This window comes from Neolamprologus multifasciatus, chromosome 18 (genome assembly GCF_963576455.1).
Source record: "Neolamprologus multifasciatus chromosome 18, fNeoMul1.2, whole genome shotgun sequence".
Taxonomy (NCBI): Eukaryota; Metazoa; Chordata; class Actinopteri; order Cichliformes; family Cichlidae; genus Neolamprologus; species Neolamprologus multifasciatus.
The window spans coordinates 29,791,352-29,808,416 of record NC_140456.1 but is presented as its reverse complement, the minus strand read 5'-3'; the positions used below and the strand labels follow the sequence as shown (position 1 = coordinate 29,808,416).

Here is a 17,065-nt window from a genome sequence, read left to right as displayed (position 1 = left end):
GGTAAATGATTCCTGACCTTTTAAAACCTGGATAAAAGGAGAAAAGACCACACACACACACACACACAAGCATAAAAGCACCATGCATAATGTCCAATTTACTGTGGCAGCACTGGAGGTTGGTCATTTCTCACATATTATTATTAGATTACTGCTGTCAAGCACTTAAGCCTCTGCTCTGCCCCTTTCCACTTGATTAATAGGAGACGACTGTAAATACAAATATTTCATAGCTGCCTTGTAAAATAAGGCACAGGAACACATGAAAAAACAAGCACACACACACAGAGCTACAACTCTGTCAGAGCTAAGCCTTGTAAAAAAGTGATATTGCTTTTTTTCCCCCTTCTACCATTCACTCTTTTCCACATCTTTCTTTTACCTTCCTGTTCCTCATTCCTCAGTGGAATTCCCTAGACTCTTTTTGCCGCAGAGTGGGTTAGAAGAGGATATTGTTTTATATGTGTGTGTCTATTCCAGGGAAAGAGAGAGCATGTGAGCAAAGTGTTGTGGGACAGATTTATGGACAGGCAGCATCCCGTAATGTCAGACAGTTAAACTCCTCCTTTTCGGATATTTACCCTTCCCTCGCCTTCCCCCTTCTCCCAATCCTCTCTTTCCAATCTCTCATTCTTCCCTAACTCCTCTTAACGTCCCATAAACATTAACTCTAATCAGTGGAAGGGATTTTATAGACAAAGTCAGGCGGGTTACAGTCGTCATCAATGACATGTCGCTCTCAGCATTTGTGGCAATAACACTCTTGAAATTTTCCAAGGGTAAAGATTCACTCTGGCTTCTTTTCCTTTTCCTGTCTAACAGATGTGTTGCAATAGTGACATGAATTTCAGAATGTAATATGTTTTACTTTTGTTTATTTCATTCAATGGGTTCTACTTTGATTTCTTCCACAGTTTCACAGTCAGCAGTAGTAGTTTTGAACCGAGCACGTTAAACTGAGTCAGGCTGTGCTACATCTGCACTTTATCTGCTTTCATAGAGACAAAAGCGTCTTTGCGTACATGCTGATGCTTCAGGTCTTTTCAGGTCTCACACTTATAAAACTTCACCTCCTTCTTTTCGCCTACAAATTATTTCATTGCTTCTACTTTTAATTGACTTGAGTTTATACACTTGAACTGCTTTCTGTCACTGGAACTCACACTTTCAGCTCAATTTGTCAGCCACACTGAGTGCTTGAACCTCAGCTGAATATTCAGCTTAGTTCAGTGATTTCATTTTAACTGCTTCTGCTAATGAACTTCTTCCACTTTTTATATTCTGATTGTCATGTCAACTCCAATTTCAGAGTGTTGGCATAAATTGCCCAGAGCTCACAACCACTCAAATAAATTCACTTCACCCCAAACTAAGGTGCAGGTGGCGGCATGCTTGAGCAGTGGTTCTTAACCTTGTTGGAGGTACCGAACCCCACCAGTTTCATATGCGAATTCACTGAACCCCTCTTTAGTGAAAAATAAAATATGATTTTTTTCAAATTCAAGACGTAGATATGTTTTTTACTGGTGCACAAAATGAGCCGTGCATGTCACGGCGGAGGCTCTGCCCAAACCCCTGAGACCGAGTCACCGAACCCTCAGGGTTCGATCGAACCCAGGTTAAGAACCACTGTGCTTGAGTGTTAGCTCTACAACAGTGAAATTATATACTTTATATCTTGAGGTCTGAATTTATCGTGGAACAGCGTTACTCTTGTGTTTATCGATTATTCCCATGCAGCAGCTGTCAACCAAGGACAAGTTCGGTGCTCATGGTGCTTATGGTCCCAGAGGCAGTAACGTAGAAAGATCATCTGCATAGAAAAGACTTTTTTATTCCTCTGTCTTTCTAGTCCATGCTGCTGTCGGTGCACATCAAGCGTGAGGGAGAGTCTCCTGTGGTCTCGCCGCTGTCGTCAGAGGATGCCCACCACTCCGACAGATACCAGGTCACACACACATGGGCACACACACACACACACACACACACACACACAAACAAGGGCAGCTTGAGAGAGTCATCAGAGTTTTCTGATTGCTATTAATTTAGGATATTTTGGCTTTGTTCAAGTGTAATGCGTCCTGTCACACATATGAATGTGTGACATGTAGATGTGTTCATTACAGCTTATCAGCTCCATATCATTGTACAGCATCAAGGCTGTAGGCTAATATATGGAGGGAATTAGTATCAAAATAGAGGTACATGACGTACGCGAAAAAAATGTTTCATTTCAGTTAGAAAGGAGTGTTTCTGTATAAACACAAATACCAAGCAATTTGAACACAAACTCTATAGATATATATATTAAACTTTTTTTTCTTTGAAAAAATCTTTCTCAAAAACATTTCCTGTGTATGTCTAAAATATTTGTGACATTTATTTCATTATACAGATTAAAAGTGTGTGCAGATGGCTCATGTATTTGTTCCATACAGATCCACAAAGGTGTGCTACATTCAAGCACTAGCCGAAAATTATTATGAGCAGACTAATGCTCCTTTCTGACATCGACTGGACCCCTGGCCCAGTAGACTCTGTGATGACTGGTTAACAGTGCAGCTGACCCACTGTGACAATATACTGCTTAAAAAATACATAAATAAATAAATAAGGACCTTAGACCTGAATAAGACAACCCATCAGGGTTTGCGCCACCTCCACACTCTAATTCTATACTTTCACTGATGTTAGAATTAATTGTAGACAAAAAAAAGCAAACCACTTTCTCAGCATTTTTTTTGTCTTTATTAACAATCCAGCAGATCAAGTGAATTTCTATAACTATGACATATCACAGTACAGCTGAACATTATGGCAGATTTGGGTTTTTATGCCTCCTCAGCAGTTAAGTTGACTAACAGGCCAATCTGCTTAAATCTCAAATGTCACCATGACTGCTTTTATCTCTTAAATTCATCAAAGTTTGTTCGAGTAATTCCTCCAGCCATGATGTATCTCAGGGTTAAGTGGGCTTCCCCCCCGACACCATAAAATAAGAACTATTAAGTCCATGCAGACGTAACATCCATACGTTGAGGATGACACAGCTCATAAAGACCTTATAGCAATAAAGGAGATTTTCTCATTAAGTGAAACTGCTGAAATCACCTTATATTATACAAATGATTAAGTCAATGGTGACTCTTTTTAGCACCCTGAAAATAAAGCATAATGGCAGACTTTTCCACCTCCTCTCTGCCTGTCAGGTGGACTCACTCTGCCTCTTCGCTTCTTCTAAAAACCTGACCTATCTGCAGCATTGGCTGAGTGTATCATAATGATACGGTAGCAGAGGCGATGCGCCGCAAGTAGGCCTATAACTCAAGTGTTGCTGGGGAGGGGAGAGAAGCAGCGAGAAGAAGGTGAAGGCCTGGCTGCTTGATGACTCCCGCTGACAGAGTACGGGCTGTTAGTGAGGACTGAACCTCTGCCACTGCTGTCCTGTCAAAGAGAGGGTATCCATAACTGCGAGTGCTTTAGTCAGCATACAGTTAAAGACATGCAGGCCATGTGGGTTTGAACCCCAGTAGACCTGAGCCAGACATTCTGCAGGAGACTGAAGTAGACTTGATAGAGAAATCATCACTTATTTAATTTCACAATGCTGTACTTTTATTGCTAAGACTATTATTTTTAATGGAGCAAGGAATTTACTAGAGGCAACAGGACCCAGCTCAAAAGTTTCAGGTTCACTCAGATAAATGTAAGATTTATCATTTCTCCCACTGATGGCATTAACCGAGTTTATTCACTCAAGTTTATTCACTCAAGTGCCTTAAATACTTTTAGATGTTGCCTTCACATACAAAAGGGAGATACAGTTCCGTTATTTGAGTTTGCATGTTATAAAAATGTGTATATTATAAAAAAGAAATATCAAAATGTAAATTTATATAATGATAAAAGTTCAATTGCTTCTCAACCTTGTTTTTCTTTTTTGTTGGAAAGAAAGGGCTGTCTGCTTTGTGCTGAAGTAAACTCCAGCACACCTTCCAGTGACTCAAGTAATAAAACTGTTAACATCACCTGCCAATGCATCAGTATTAGCACTCTGATAATATAATAAATATCAAATATAGTGGACTGAGGCAGTCAGGAGACCAAGTTGTTACTTTTGACAATTTAATTACATTTGCTAGCATTAAAGCCCCTAAGTTTTACTAACTCCAGACTTTAAAAACTCTCAAACACTATCTTCACACTTGTCTCACTCTTTTCTAGCAGCCTATATAAAGAAAAGCAGCTGCCTGTCCACAGCCTGCATGTAAATCACCAACTTTCTCAATGGGTGAGGCGTAATGAATCTCGTTGCTTCTCCCTAGCGGCCGAGATGCGAAACGACGGGTGACGTTTCCCGACTTCCGTTTCCAGCGCGGTCACATGATCAAAACAAGCCAACATGGCGTCGAACATGAGCGATATTTGCCGAAACGGGCGCCACTTTCAATCCTTTTCCATCCGTGTGAATATGTAGACAGAGCGCTTAGTTTGCACTGATGTTCGGTGTGTGGAGGCTCCGTGTGGCACCTCGCAGACAGAGTTTTAGCCGCTGTACACGGAGCTAGCAGAAAGCTAGCAGATATGGAGGAAGTGGAAAACAAGAGAGAAGTACGTAGGATTGTTTACAGTGCTCTCAGCATCCAAAGCAATCCCATTATAAGCAGTTATATTAGTGCTTGTAAGCATATTATAATGTTTCCTCATCATCTAATGAATGTTTGCTCTGTCTTTTTTTCCCCCCTCTCTGCTTGCAGACATTTTTACGAGTTCGGGCAAACAGGCAAACGAGATTGAATGGTATGTACACAACTCTTTAGTGATTTAATATCTCTAACTATATATATGATATAACCCTGGATTGATATACTTGACGTGAATGCCCTTATTGAGACTTAATTACAGTGCTGGGACTTCTTATTGGTCCTGAGCAATCATGCTGATTTACGTGGATGTTATTGATGAGCGTCAAATAAAGTAAAAATTGATCTCATAGCTGTAAAGTCACACAGCTAAATAAAAAGTTAATACAGAAGTGAGTGATGAAATGAAAATGAAAGTAAGTGATCATAAATAAATGATGACATGTGTTACTGTAGCAGTGTAACATCAGAAGAGCTGTTCTCTGCTGTGCTGTTTGATATCATCAACTACCTGTTGTTTAATCACTTATGGCAGGTGTGTTCTTTCATTTAAAGGAACTTGTGATATTTTTGTGTATTTTAATTGGCTCTCAAGTTTTTTTCTTTGACTGCCAAGACTAGAGGTGTTCTAGAAGGGTCATCCGGGGATTTTACTGGGATGCTTTTTGCAATTTTCCGGAATTTTCCGTGGGCTCTTTGTGTTAAATGTGTCCACTCGGTGTCTTGATAAATGTACTACAGAATGCCTTCTTTCTTTTAATATGCCAAATGCATCTTGTCCCTATGGGAGAAGCTCTTTTCAGCTCTTAAAAGCGTCACTTTGGGCTTTTTATGTTTACCGCTACATTCCCAGAAGGCTGTTAAATGCAACTTAATGCTGCTCTGAGGGAATTTTATGGAATTCTCAAAGACGAAAAAAAGTCATTTCAAAGATTTTTTTCAAAGCTTGCAACCGGTGCTTTCTGAGCCATGTAACTGGTTACATATGTCCTTAATCTGTTTGCAAAACACAAGTTAAATATATTTACATTGTTTAAAATAAAATGCATTACATCATCACTAAAATGGAAAGAACGTTTCAGAATGTCCTACTGTTCCACTGAGCAGTGATTCTGGTTTTATAAAACTGATTATCTTTTTGGGTTAGCCATTAAAATTTAAGCACATTAGTATACTAATGAATATATTAGTGGGAAATTTCAGGCACATTATTTGGTCTGGGATCATCAAGGTCACTGAATATTCGTGCTAGCACCGTTGATGGTTGCTGAGGGACTGTGTGGCTGAATAACTCTCCAGATAAGCTGGCTTTGATGGTTGGTTTGTTAGCACTTAGAAAGTAAGCTAGCTTTTACCAACAACTGTTGTTTTCATTCTAGGTAAACATATATATATAATATACTTGGAACATATTTTAACAACATGGAGGGTATGTGTTGATATACAGTCTCTGGCCACTTTATTAGGCACACCTTACTTGTAGCAGGTTGGCCCTCTTTTGCGTTAGTCTTTAGCTCTATGCCGTAATTCTTTGCAGAATAGATTCAGAAAGGCACTGAAAACATGCTAGTACTAAGGGGGTCAAAGTCTGGCCACTGTCCTCGGATCTCTGGCATCAATAAAGAATTTTCACCCAGAGAAGTTCTGCTCACTAAATATTTACTCGTTTTCAGACTGTTTTCTTAACAGAATGGTTTCCGTATGGTTGGAAATGCCCAGCAGATTAGTTCAGTCATTTCAGTTTCTGAAATGATCACAGCAGCCCTGCCATGTTCAAAATCACTTAAATCACCTTTCTTCCTCATCCTGATACTCAGTTTGAACTTAGCGGATCGGTTCGACCAGGTCAACATGCCTAAATGCATTGAGTTGGTGCCACGTGATTGGCCAATATATATAGTTGCGTTAACAAGCAGATGAACAGGTGTACCTAACACAGTGGCCGGTAATATGCCTACCGTCTTGGTTTCCAAACTTAATGCAGATCATGAAACACCTCCTTTCTTTTTATTTTTAGTCCAAGTGTCAGTGAAGGCTTAGTTTAGAATGTGCCCTTCACCCTCATGTGGAACCAGGAATCACGTGGGGTACAAAAGGTGGGAGTTGGGGGAGGCAGGGAGCCCTGCCAGACCTAATTAGCAGTCTTTTCCCCTCTCGATTTAACAATGCTCCTCTCAATTAGCGTCAGGGGAGAAATAGTAAGGAGGAGGAGGCCGTCTCTCATTTTAACCCTCCCTCATCTTCTTCCCCTGCAGTTATGGCATATTGCCTCGTGTCCCGCTCCTCTCCCCCCACGCCTCGCCACAGTCCCTCTTGGCTTCCTTTCTTTTCCCAGCCAGCTAAAAATTAATGTCCCCGCGCGCCATTTGCAGTTAAGAAAAAACGACAGAGACTCGGGGTGCGATGACGGCTGTTCTGCTCTGTTAAATTTCTAATTAAATGTGCGTGTGTGGTAGGGAGGTGGGGGGAGAAGAGACAGGAGGGAAGGGAAGGAAAAGGAAGGAAGCAAAAGGATGGAAGCAAGTCTCATAGCTATAGAGAGTAGGAAGGAGATTTAGAGTGTCACATATTAACATGTGGCAGACACACAAGCTTTCTTTGAAACTCCTGTTGGCTTGTAAAGAACTGTCATACAGGAAGAAGAATCATCTGACACAAAATTCCTGAGATCTCTCCCCAAAACAGTGATGTTATCCTCAGAAACATTCGCGGAAGCTTACTTAATTTAAACCATGTACCTTCCTTTTCTCTCTCTCTGTGCTTTTCCAGCCCGTATAGGAAAGATGAAGAGGAGGAAGCCTGAGGAAGGGGGCCAGGTATGTCCGCTGTGCAGCGCCCCATTGGCTGGGAGCGAGGAGGAGATGAGTAGACATGTGGAACAATGCCTGATCCAGGTAGTACAATCTGGGCCCTGAACCCTGCCTACTGCTGGTCGGACAGCCCGTCAGCCCTTCTCTTCAATCACTTCTGTAATTCTTGTAGATGTCACGTCAGTCCAGTAGTGCAGAAACCAACCGGTAGCAACTGTTCTTCCCCTGCCACCCCTACTGCCTCTTAACCTCCTTTACATGGTGGTGTTGCAGTCACATCATATTGGATTAACTGCCTGAATAACCAAAGCATTCAGAAAAACAGTCCAGTGATTTAAGTATAACAGACCTTACTTTGATAGGACTTCTAGGCATACATGTGTGTAATATGGCAACTTATTTTTAGCCTGTCCAAGCAAATACTTCAAGATTTTAGTGCAAAATTTCTTTCTTTTGAAAGTTCAGCCACTGTTAACCAGCAGCCCTGGCCTTATCTTCCCTAACCGTGGGCCAACTGGCCACGTCAAAGTTGTGCCGTCCTCGATATTAGGCGTGGCTGTCTGGGCAGCTGGACCCAACCACAGCACGAGTAACGCACTGTGTTGTATTACACGAGTGTTAACTATAAGTCATCCTACTTAGATTTGCAGAGGATTTCTTTTTATAGTATTATTAATAGATCCTTCAGAAAAGTTTGGGTGCGCACACGCAAACCACGACTACGATCTAAAACAGGAAACGATGTTTAGACGTTTTAATTGTGATAAGTATTCAAGCATCAGTTGTTACAAGCAGTTTATCTGGTATGATGTGGTTGACTCCTGTGCACTTACATGTTACTCTTATTTGAACACAAATCAAATCAAGGACAATCTGGTTTTCTTTAAATTCTCAGCAGTGTTATCTTTTCCTGCCACAGATCACGTCATTCCTTCTCTCCTGTAGATTCTAAACATTCTTTCCTAGAGTAGACTAGAGAAAAAAACTACTCACTACTCCTCCTGTATCTCACCTCACTGATGGCTGTCCATTACACTAAGTAGAGACACTATTACTTTGTTTTTTTTTCTCTCCACTAGCATGCTTTGTTTAGTCCGGTACTGTACCAGCTGTGTCTGTAACTGTGCACCAGAAGATGTGGTTAAAGAATTAATTATTCATTATCATAGTCGTTGAACAACGAAAATCTGCTGACTAAGCTAAAGCTAGAGCTGGAGGAAACTATTGGAAACGTCTAAAACTTTGACCACATGATTTAGATAAGCAGCATCTGGTCTGTGTGGTACAGCTCAGGTAAAGCATGCTGGGGAGATCCGGCCTGTTATCCACCGACCCTTAACTTTAAGAGAGGAAGCAGTGTACTGTTGAAGTCGCTAAGTGGTGCTGAGCTGTTCCACACTGATCTGTACACAGCACTATCTGTGATTAAAACGTGTCCATGTCTGTTTTTGTGCGTCAGCGCGAGGGAGCGTTAGGCGACGATGACTCTGCTGACATGGATGGAGAAAATGGGCGGGGCTTTGAGGAGTACGAGTGGGCGGGGCAGAAGAGGATCAGAGCTACGGCTTTGCTGGAGGGAGGCTTCAGAGGTACACACACATACACAGACACACACAACTCGCATTATTCAGCACTGCTTCTTATTTCACACTTACACTCACTCAAGGCCGGCTGTTTGCGCATCCTCTGGATAAGCAGTTTGTTCAGCGGTGGCGGTGCGTGTGTGCCGCACCATGATGTAGATGTCTAGCCAGCCGCTTGCTGGAACACTGAACGACTCGTCACGATTTCAGGGTCGCGTCCAGTCACAGCAGTTTGGGTCAGCCCTGTTTGTCCTCTCCTCTCTGTCTCCAGCTTTGTTTCCCTGCTCATCCATCATTCACTGTGCTCATGTGCAGCGCAAGCACTGTCAGGCTGAGAGAGTCGGCGGTGAATGCAGCCACGGGAGCTGTAATGCTGCCAGCGGTCCAGTGGCAGCGCAGGCTGGCCTGGGGTCAGCCCGGTTCAGCTTGGCTCGGCCCTACATGGCCCTCTTGGCGAGGGGGAAGGAAAACACATTTAGCTGGGCAATTGACCCGCTGGTCAACGTGGTGTGCTCCTGTGTGTGCGCCCAGAAATGCAATTATAGAACTAGATGGGAGCGCTGGTCACTGGGGAATATGAGTGTGACACCACACACCTTCAGTGCTCCCACTACAGCTCTCCATCACTTTTTTCTCTCCTCCTGCTTCCATAAATTGTTTTTTTTAATCTTAATTATGTCTTTTTCTCTCTGCTTTTTCACACATTTTTTTAAAATACTGCGGATCGATCGCCCCGTGCGTGGGGCTGGATGGCGTCAACGCGTTAACGGGTTAGGGTGTAGGGTGTATCCCGCCTATCAGGCTATAACTGTTGGGATAGGCTGCATCCCCTCTGCAGCCCTAAACTGGATAAGTGGAGGAAAAAACTGATTGATGGTTGTGTTCCACATAGATGCCCCATAGTGGCCTCAGTTGTGTTTATGTGTGAAACAGGAAGAAGACAAACGCGACTCATCAGGATTTGCCCAGGTGGATCCAAAGACTCATCGTTGCTTCTAAGAGGCTCGTTCAGACTCTCTTGGCTCCGCTTCTTCTTTCATCTGTCCTGCTGCCCGTTGGCCTCCCCCTCTCCCTGTTCGATACATTGTTAAGCACACACACGCTGAGCCTCACCTGCCTCCCTCCACTTGCTGAGAGAAGAGACGAGAGAGATCAATGTCGAAGTCTCAACTAAACCGCGACAAAGTGCAGCTCACAGGGTGGGAGGTGGTTTCCCTACCCGTCCATCCATCTCCCTGACGCTCCTTCCATCCGTCCATCTCGCTTTCACGTCGTTAAAACGAGCAGACACAGGACCCTTCTGCCACACTCTAATAGGGCACCTTGTGATGTGACACAGATAACCGAGGTGGCCTGGGGAGAGAAACTTGAAACACACGCACACACTCGGCAGAAAGCTTAGAAGGTGGATTTAGTCTTGAAAGCTCTAAAGTGGTTCTAACACACACTGCTGAGTCCAGCGGGCTCTTGAGAGCCAGCGGCTGACTAAACGGGTATAGAGATGTTGCAGGGGGGCCTCCTCAGCTGGCGAGATGAAGAGAGGGCCTATTCCTCTGTGAAGTGCCACCATCCTTTCCTCCCTTTCAGAGCGCAAGGAAGAAAGGCAGAGGGAACAGGAGCTTTTAAGGGAGGGAGGAAGGGGGAGAAAAAAAATCGAACAAGATCCGTTTATGATTCAACCCAGTGTGAGGGAAGACTTCCCTCTGTCTCGCACCAGCTTAGCAAGGTTGAAAGGACCCATATAGCACAGACAGGGATTTCTTTATCTGTCTAGTAGACTGTCTGTCTGTTTTATGGGTAAGGTACGACTTTAAGTTTGCAGTTTACAATAAAAGGTTTACCTGTAAGTGATCAGTGTGGTTTAGTAGAAATGCATTTTCCCTGTTATTTAATGTTTTATAATAGCCGTTCTTTCTCCAAAGATGGAGGTATTTGAAGATGTTCTGTCTTTTTCAAAACTTCCAAGCTGAATTTGAGAAGATCTTGATTTTCTTTTTCCTGGCTTTCTCATCATTTAGGATTTCAATATGTAAATTTTAGGAAAGATGGGGGAAAATGTTGTCTCTTCAGGTAACATTTAGTCATGTACGCTTATCTGGACCTGGTCACTGGATCGGCAGCCTAAGCAGAAACGCACAGATCCCTTCAGCCACCTCCTCCGGCTTATCTGGTGGAACACCAAGGGGTTTCTGGGTCTGCCATGGGGCCTCTTACTGGTGGGACATGCCTGGAACACTTCACACAGGAGGCATCCAAGTCAGATGCCTGACCACCACTGCTGGCTTCAGTGTGGGGGAGCCCTTCTCTCACGACTGAACTCCTCACCCTGTGTATAAGGGAAAGGCCAGCCAACTTTCAGAGGAAGCTCTGAAGCTTCTGCAACTTGTATCGGTGATCTTGTTCTTTCAGTCACTACCAAAGCTGGCGATCATAGGTGACAGTAGGGACGTACGTTGACTGCTACCGGTCAGCTTTGCTTTTACGCTCAGCATGATCTTGATCATGACGAACTGATGCAGTGTCTGCATCACTGTAGCCCCAGTCTGTCTGCTAATGTCCCAGTCCCCTCACTGGTGACCCCCGAGATGCCCCACTTGGGGCAGCAGCTCATCTCCGATCCAGCTTCTTAATTTATTCTTGGAATACATAGAGTAGCTTTTCATGATTCGATTCCCCTTTTATCAAGATCACACAGATCCAAGAGAAGGAAAAAAGTCTTAGCCGAAGTCTAAGCTTTTGGCTCGCTGGGATTAGTTGACTGACTTTGACTTCATTGGGTGTCAACCCAGATAATCATGCCATGAATATCTGTAGATGTTTCTTTTAATTGCCTTCAAATACAACATGTAAATGTTCTGTGTTTCCCTCACATGTTATTATTTGTGGGTCCCACTTCTCTTTATTCCTGTCTTTCAGGGTTTTTTTTTTTTTTTTTTTTTTTACCTCATCACTAAGTTGTAAAATGTATTCGAAGTTTGGAACACAATAGTTGATCCGTCACAGATGGATGACTAGAAAGGCAGGCAGGGAGGCAGGCAGACAGATCCTGAGGTTCGATATTGGGTCATTCTGAGAGCACAAGTAGGGAAAGATGGGGATTATTGCAGGATGAGATGGCCCAGAGGGATTGAGAAGAGGAGAAACCTGTGCTTTGTAAATGGACTTCAAAGATGACCGTCTCATGTCTTTGTGTCTGTGTCCTCCCCCTCTCTCTCTCTGTGACCTGTAAATGGCAGAAAGATAGTGTGATGACCTTTGACATGCCTTCTTTCTGCGCTTTAGAGTCTCGATAATTGCTATGGTAACGGGATGTTGCTGAGGTGGGATGATTTGGCTGAGCAGCGCTGCCAGTAGGCCTGATGAGTCCTTTGATCCTCGCTGCCTGTTCAGACCTCTACTTGTGGCCTTGTTATACTGATATGTTAATAAATTCGGGGCCTCTTTTGTTGCTGCCATGGCAGCATGTAACCTGGAGGATAAAATGTGTAGTTTACATGTTAAAGAGTCAGCGACGCTCAGGAGAGGTTAGATAATGAGACAAAACAGGGTGGCCCTGTAGGAGTGTGTGTTTGTGTGTGTGGTAGAAAAAAGGGGACATAGTTCAGCAAAGAGGGCTAGTACAGGAGAGAAAACAAGTGATACGTGAGTGGTGGGATGACAAAGTGAAAGAGAAGCAAGGGAATGGAAGAGAGGGGAGGGAAGTGAAGAAATAAAGGTGATAAAAAAGGAGTGATTGTAAGAAAAGGTGAGGGAGAAAAAGAAAGAAAAAGGCAAAGAGGGTAAAAAAGAAAGTGGGGAGGGGGCGTTGATGAATAATGTGAGTGAAAGGCAGTTAGAGTGGGGCTGACCTTTCCCTGGCCAGATTAGATTGGCCTGCCAAGACTGCTTACAGGGACAGATAGAAGCACGGTAACGCACACATACAGAGCAAGCAGGCCACACGTACACTCTCAGGGAATACACTAGAGTCAGGGACAGTGTGTGTTCACACAGCCCAGACCATGTGTGGCATTATATTTATTTATATAACAGCATCCTTGCATTCATGTCCACCACAGGAGAAACTTTTAAAGGATTTTTAAAATATATGCATATATAAAAAGTCCAAATTTCTGTTTACTGCATCCTGCTATTAAAGGGCATTAAAGTGATACTTGAAGAGTTTTGAAAAACAGGTGAAGCCACAGTTCATTGCTCATGATTTCAAAAGACTTTGTCGAATACCTCTGGTGACTGGTTAAATATTACCTATGACCACTCCTGTTAGGATCGATTTGGTCAATGTTTGATTTAGTTTAAGGACTGAGATGCTGTAAACTGTACAGTGTGAGGAGCAACAGCCATTCACAATAAAGACATAAGATGAGGAGGTAATGGGGATGCGCTGATCCCATATTTGCATTCAGTGTCTGTTTGAGCTTGACTTAAACAGCTGGATCTGATTTTAGTTCAACGTTGTCTATATGAGATAGCCAAAAGGCTAGTAGCTGTGCTATCAGCTGATGTGGGCTGGCGTCGATCTACACCTGATCCTCCAGGATGGAGGTGGCCCTTCTGAAGTAAGGTTGGGCTTGATTTTCTGATAGTACAGAGACACTCAAGTTAAGTCTCACGCTTTGAAAATGTAGAGGAAAAAGTGTGAAAATCCAAATGTAAGTCACCGTACATGCCATTACATTAAAATGTATGAATGTGACATGTACGCTGTTCTTCTGCAGTGCAATAAACTGATGCCCGAGGACCAAGCAGACTGCACGGCCACTGCTGCCATATGTTCCCTTCTAACGCTGAGACCAAATAAAAATTAAAAGGTTCTTTTTATTTGATCACTGAAAACCATGGGCCTGTTGTAAAACGGCTTAGTATCTGTGGCACCTTTTCTTCCCCTCCTGTGAGTTACATTGTTAGGTGGGAGGAGAAGCAGTTGACGTTTAAATCCCAGAAAAACTTTTATGAAAGCCAGAGTGTCGGATTTGCACTTTGACTAAGACTCTGTAGTGGAGTGAGATGGGGAAGAGCAACTGTTATGGGAAGTCTAGTTTTGAGACTCATACACCAGGACAGGTAGGTTAAATAGGATGGCTGTCAACTCTTTCTGGTCCTCCATCCCCCCACAGACACACACACACACAAAACACTAGTCCAGCTGAGAGCTTGTAGAAATTGGAATAGGTGTAAATAAGATGGCTGTCAGGCCTGTCACTGGTAGAGACACACACAGACACTTTCAGAGTTACAACACACATGGCTCCAATAGTCAAGGTGTAAGTGACACACACACATATATAAATATTACCTACCTATCTCTGTGTGGTAGATAGACATGGTGTAAGTGACGGGTAGACAGACTTGCACATGCACACACACATACACACCTTCAAGGGGTTGGAGAGACAGGGGCGTAAGTGACAGAAGGACAGACAGCCTCAAACAAACACTGAAGAGACACCTCTAAGTGACGGACACACACACAGAGCCAGCTGTGTGGCTAAGTGGAGCTGAAGGGAGCAGTCAGGCAGCGGTAAGAGTTTGTCTGAGCGTTCATCACTCGGTTTATAGAAGTGCCACTCACACACACTCCCTCTCCTTCTCTCTTTCTCCAAGATTGATGGGTAAGGTGTCAGTCTGGTGTCAGTTCAGCCCAGCTCTGTGTGCCGTCTCCCTTTCACCTCCTTGTCTCTGACCAAATCTAGCTCTCTTTCTCACCTGTCTAGGTTATTGAAAAGTCTTTAATTTGGTTTGGAGAAGCCGAAGTTTTAGACGAGCTAAATTTAGCATCGTCAAGTTCTGAAGTGTGTCGGAAAGTTACTCCAGGTCTTGGTGTGGTCTGTGCCCTCTTAAGCTGGTTCTCTCTGGATCTGTATGTTGATTATGTGTAGAATAATGTCTGAGCAATGGTAATTCTGCACTGCACTTATAAAGTTGCTTAAATAGACAAAGCTCTTCACAGTTTTGCCTTCCAAAAGTGTGTCTGTAGTGGTGCTTTTATTTTGATAAATCTTGTGCAGGACACGGCAGCTGCAAGTAAAAATAGGACTTTTGTTAACGTCAAAGTGTGATGTGGAGTTGTTAAATAAATGCAAATCTTGTCGCCCGCATGGAGCATTTTTGTTTTGCTGTTAAAGCGAAGTAATGGCCCTCGTTACTTTTTCTTTTTCCTCAGCAACTGGTTTTGCCACGTGTAGCATCAAGGAGAGCGCCGCAGACAGCGATGCCGACCTTGATGTGGATGGAGACGACACCTTGGAGTATGGCAAGGCTCAGTACACCGAGGCCGACATCATCCCCTGCTCCGGTGCTGGAGAGGACCAGGGAGAAGCCAGGGAGCGGGAGGCGCTACGGGGAGCTGTGCTCAAGTACAAAAGCTTAACTAGTAGATTTTCTGCCAGAAAATCTGAAAATCACCTGAGTTAGTAACCTTGAGCTGCCACTTACATGGACATCTGTGTCTCTGTCTTACAGCGGGGGGATGCCTTCTAATAGAATAACACCTGAATTCTCCAAATGGGCCAGTGATGGTAAGTAGGGACAAAATAACTGTCTCCTGAGGATATGCTGGATAGGCTAAAAAGCCAGCACTGAACGGGTTACCTGTCTTTGTGTCTACAGAGATGCCTTCAACAAGCAACAGCGAGAGCAGCAAGACAGACCCCAGCACTCCCTCGTCTTCCTCCTCTTCCTCCTGTGCCCCACGCACCTGTAAAAACAGCGAGATTGAAAAGTAGGTGACAGGGAAAACACACGTGGACACACACTAGTTGGATTTTTGAAATAGATCAGTTAAACGTGAAGTGGAATGATCTTTCAACTGCCTTCTTTATAAGGCTTAGTGATGCATTTCTCTATTCCTGATATGCGCGTTTAAGGCCAATTTCCTGGAGTTGCAAGGTAATAATTGAATTGTTTGACATTATGTGTGCTTACAGTTTTACATAACGTGCTTCCATCAACTATTGGAAGGCTGAATGCAATAAATGTTTCACTGAAATAAATCAATCGGCACTCTGCATGTCCGTGGTCCATATTAAATATCAGTAGAAGGGATAACTGGCGAATAAGCAGAGCAGCTTGAACTGTATTGATCCGAAACAGCACCGTGAGGCAAGAACTGCGTGTGTTTGCTGAGCGAGGGGATGCATTCAATAAGTTGTCGTCTGCAACGTGATCGTTCCAGTTTTAATTTGCATGTGACCGAGGGAAAAAGATGCTGACAGGTTCGGTGGCAATCTGACCGCACTGATTGGTTCTCCACATCCAGTGTTATGTAGGGACAGGTTTCCTTCCTCACGTTCTTCAGCTTGACTGACACAAATACTCCTGTACAGCAGACACTATAACTGCATGTGCATTTGTTTTTTTTTTACAATGCAAAGTTGGTGTGCGTTTCCATAGACACGACACTCTAGCTGAGGTTTTAGTGGCCACCAGGAGCAGAGCATGGCTTAATTTAAGTATCCATTTAAAGGAGGCCAACTAGCTGCTGAATGATTGCGCTGGAACAAGCAGTCAGCCGGCTGGCTGGAACAATTCCCTGCATCACTCCTCTCTGCTTACTATAAATGCACGTATTTGTGGAGCTTCTGTGCTCCTCCGTCCCCAAATGAAAATGAGATTTGTCTCCTTTCGTTACATTGATACATTGTGTGTGTGTGTGTGTGTGTGTGTACGGTGCTTTGCACAGGGCAGCGTTAGTGAAATCTCTCTCTCTCTCTGATCCCAGATGGGTAATGATCTGGTCGCCTCCCGGGGCGTCCTCGTTCCTCTGCTCATTCCCCTACAAGATAAATGAGCTCACACATACACATACGCATACATACACACATACACACGTGCAGCGCCTGAGACGCTCTTTCCCCTCCAAGATAAATGGCCCCTCCAATGCCGCCAATGCGATTGCTGCCAAATTTGGTGCTCCAGCTGGAACAATGCGGAGAGATTTCCATGTGGTTTCTGCAAATAATTGAATCTGTCCTCAATTTGGAAGTGATGAAGCTAGATTTGTAACCCCCTCCTCCCCGTCACCTACACG

General features: G+C 43.7%; 1 protein-coding gene across 5 annotated transcripts in view; it reads left to right on the top strand.

Annotated features, from left to right (window-relative positions):
- Nucleotides 1-17,065, top strand: part of rnf220a (ring finger protein 220a) — a 159,185-nt gene that overhangs the window by 127,341 nt on the left and 14,779 nt on the right. For 4 of the 5 annotated variants that reach the window (XM_085139631.1, XM_085139630.1, XM_085139634.1 and 1 more), the window contains exons 5-11: nt 1,853-1,948; nt 4,758-4,800; nt 7,413-7,537; nt 8,913-9,042; nt 15,200-15,392; nt 15,499-15,554; nt 15,646-15,757. In XM_085139631.1, the coding sequence (XP_084995757.1) occupies nt 1,853-1,948; nt 4,758-4,800; nt 7,413-7,537; nt 8,913-9,042; nt 15,200-15,392; nt 15,499-15,554; nt 15,646-15,757 (755 nt within the window). The remainder of the gene's footprint in view (nt 1-1,852; nt 1,949-4,757; nt 4,801-7,412; nt 7,538-8,912; nt 9,043-15,199; nt 15,393-15,498; nt 15,555-15,645; nt 15,758-17,065) is intronic. The other variant, XM_085139632.1, reaches the window with a different exon arrangement.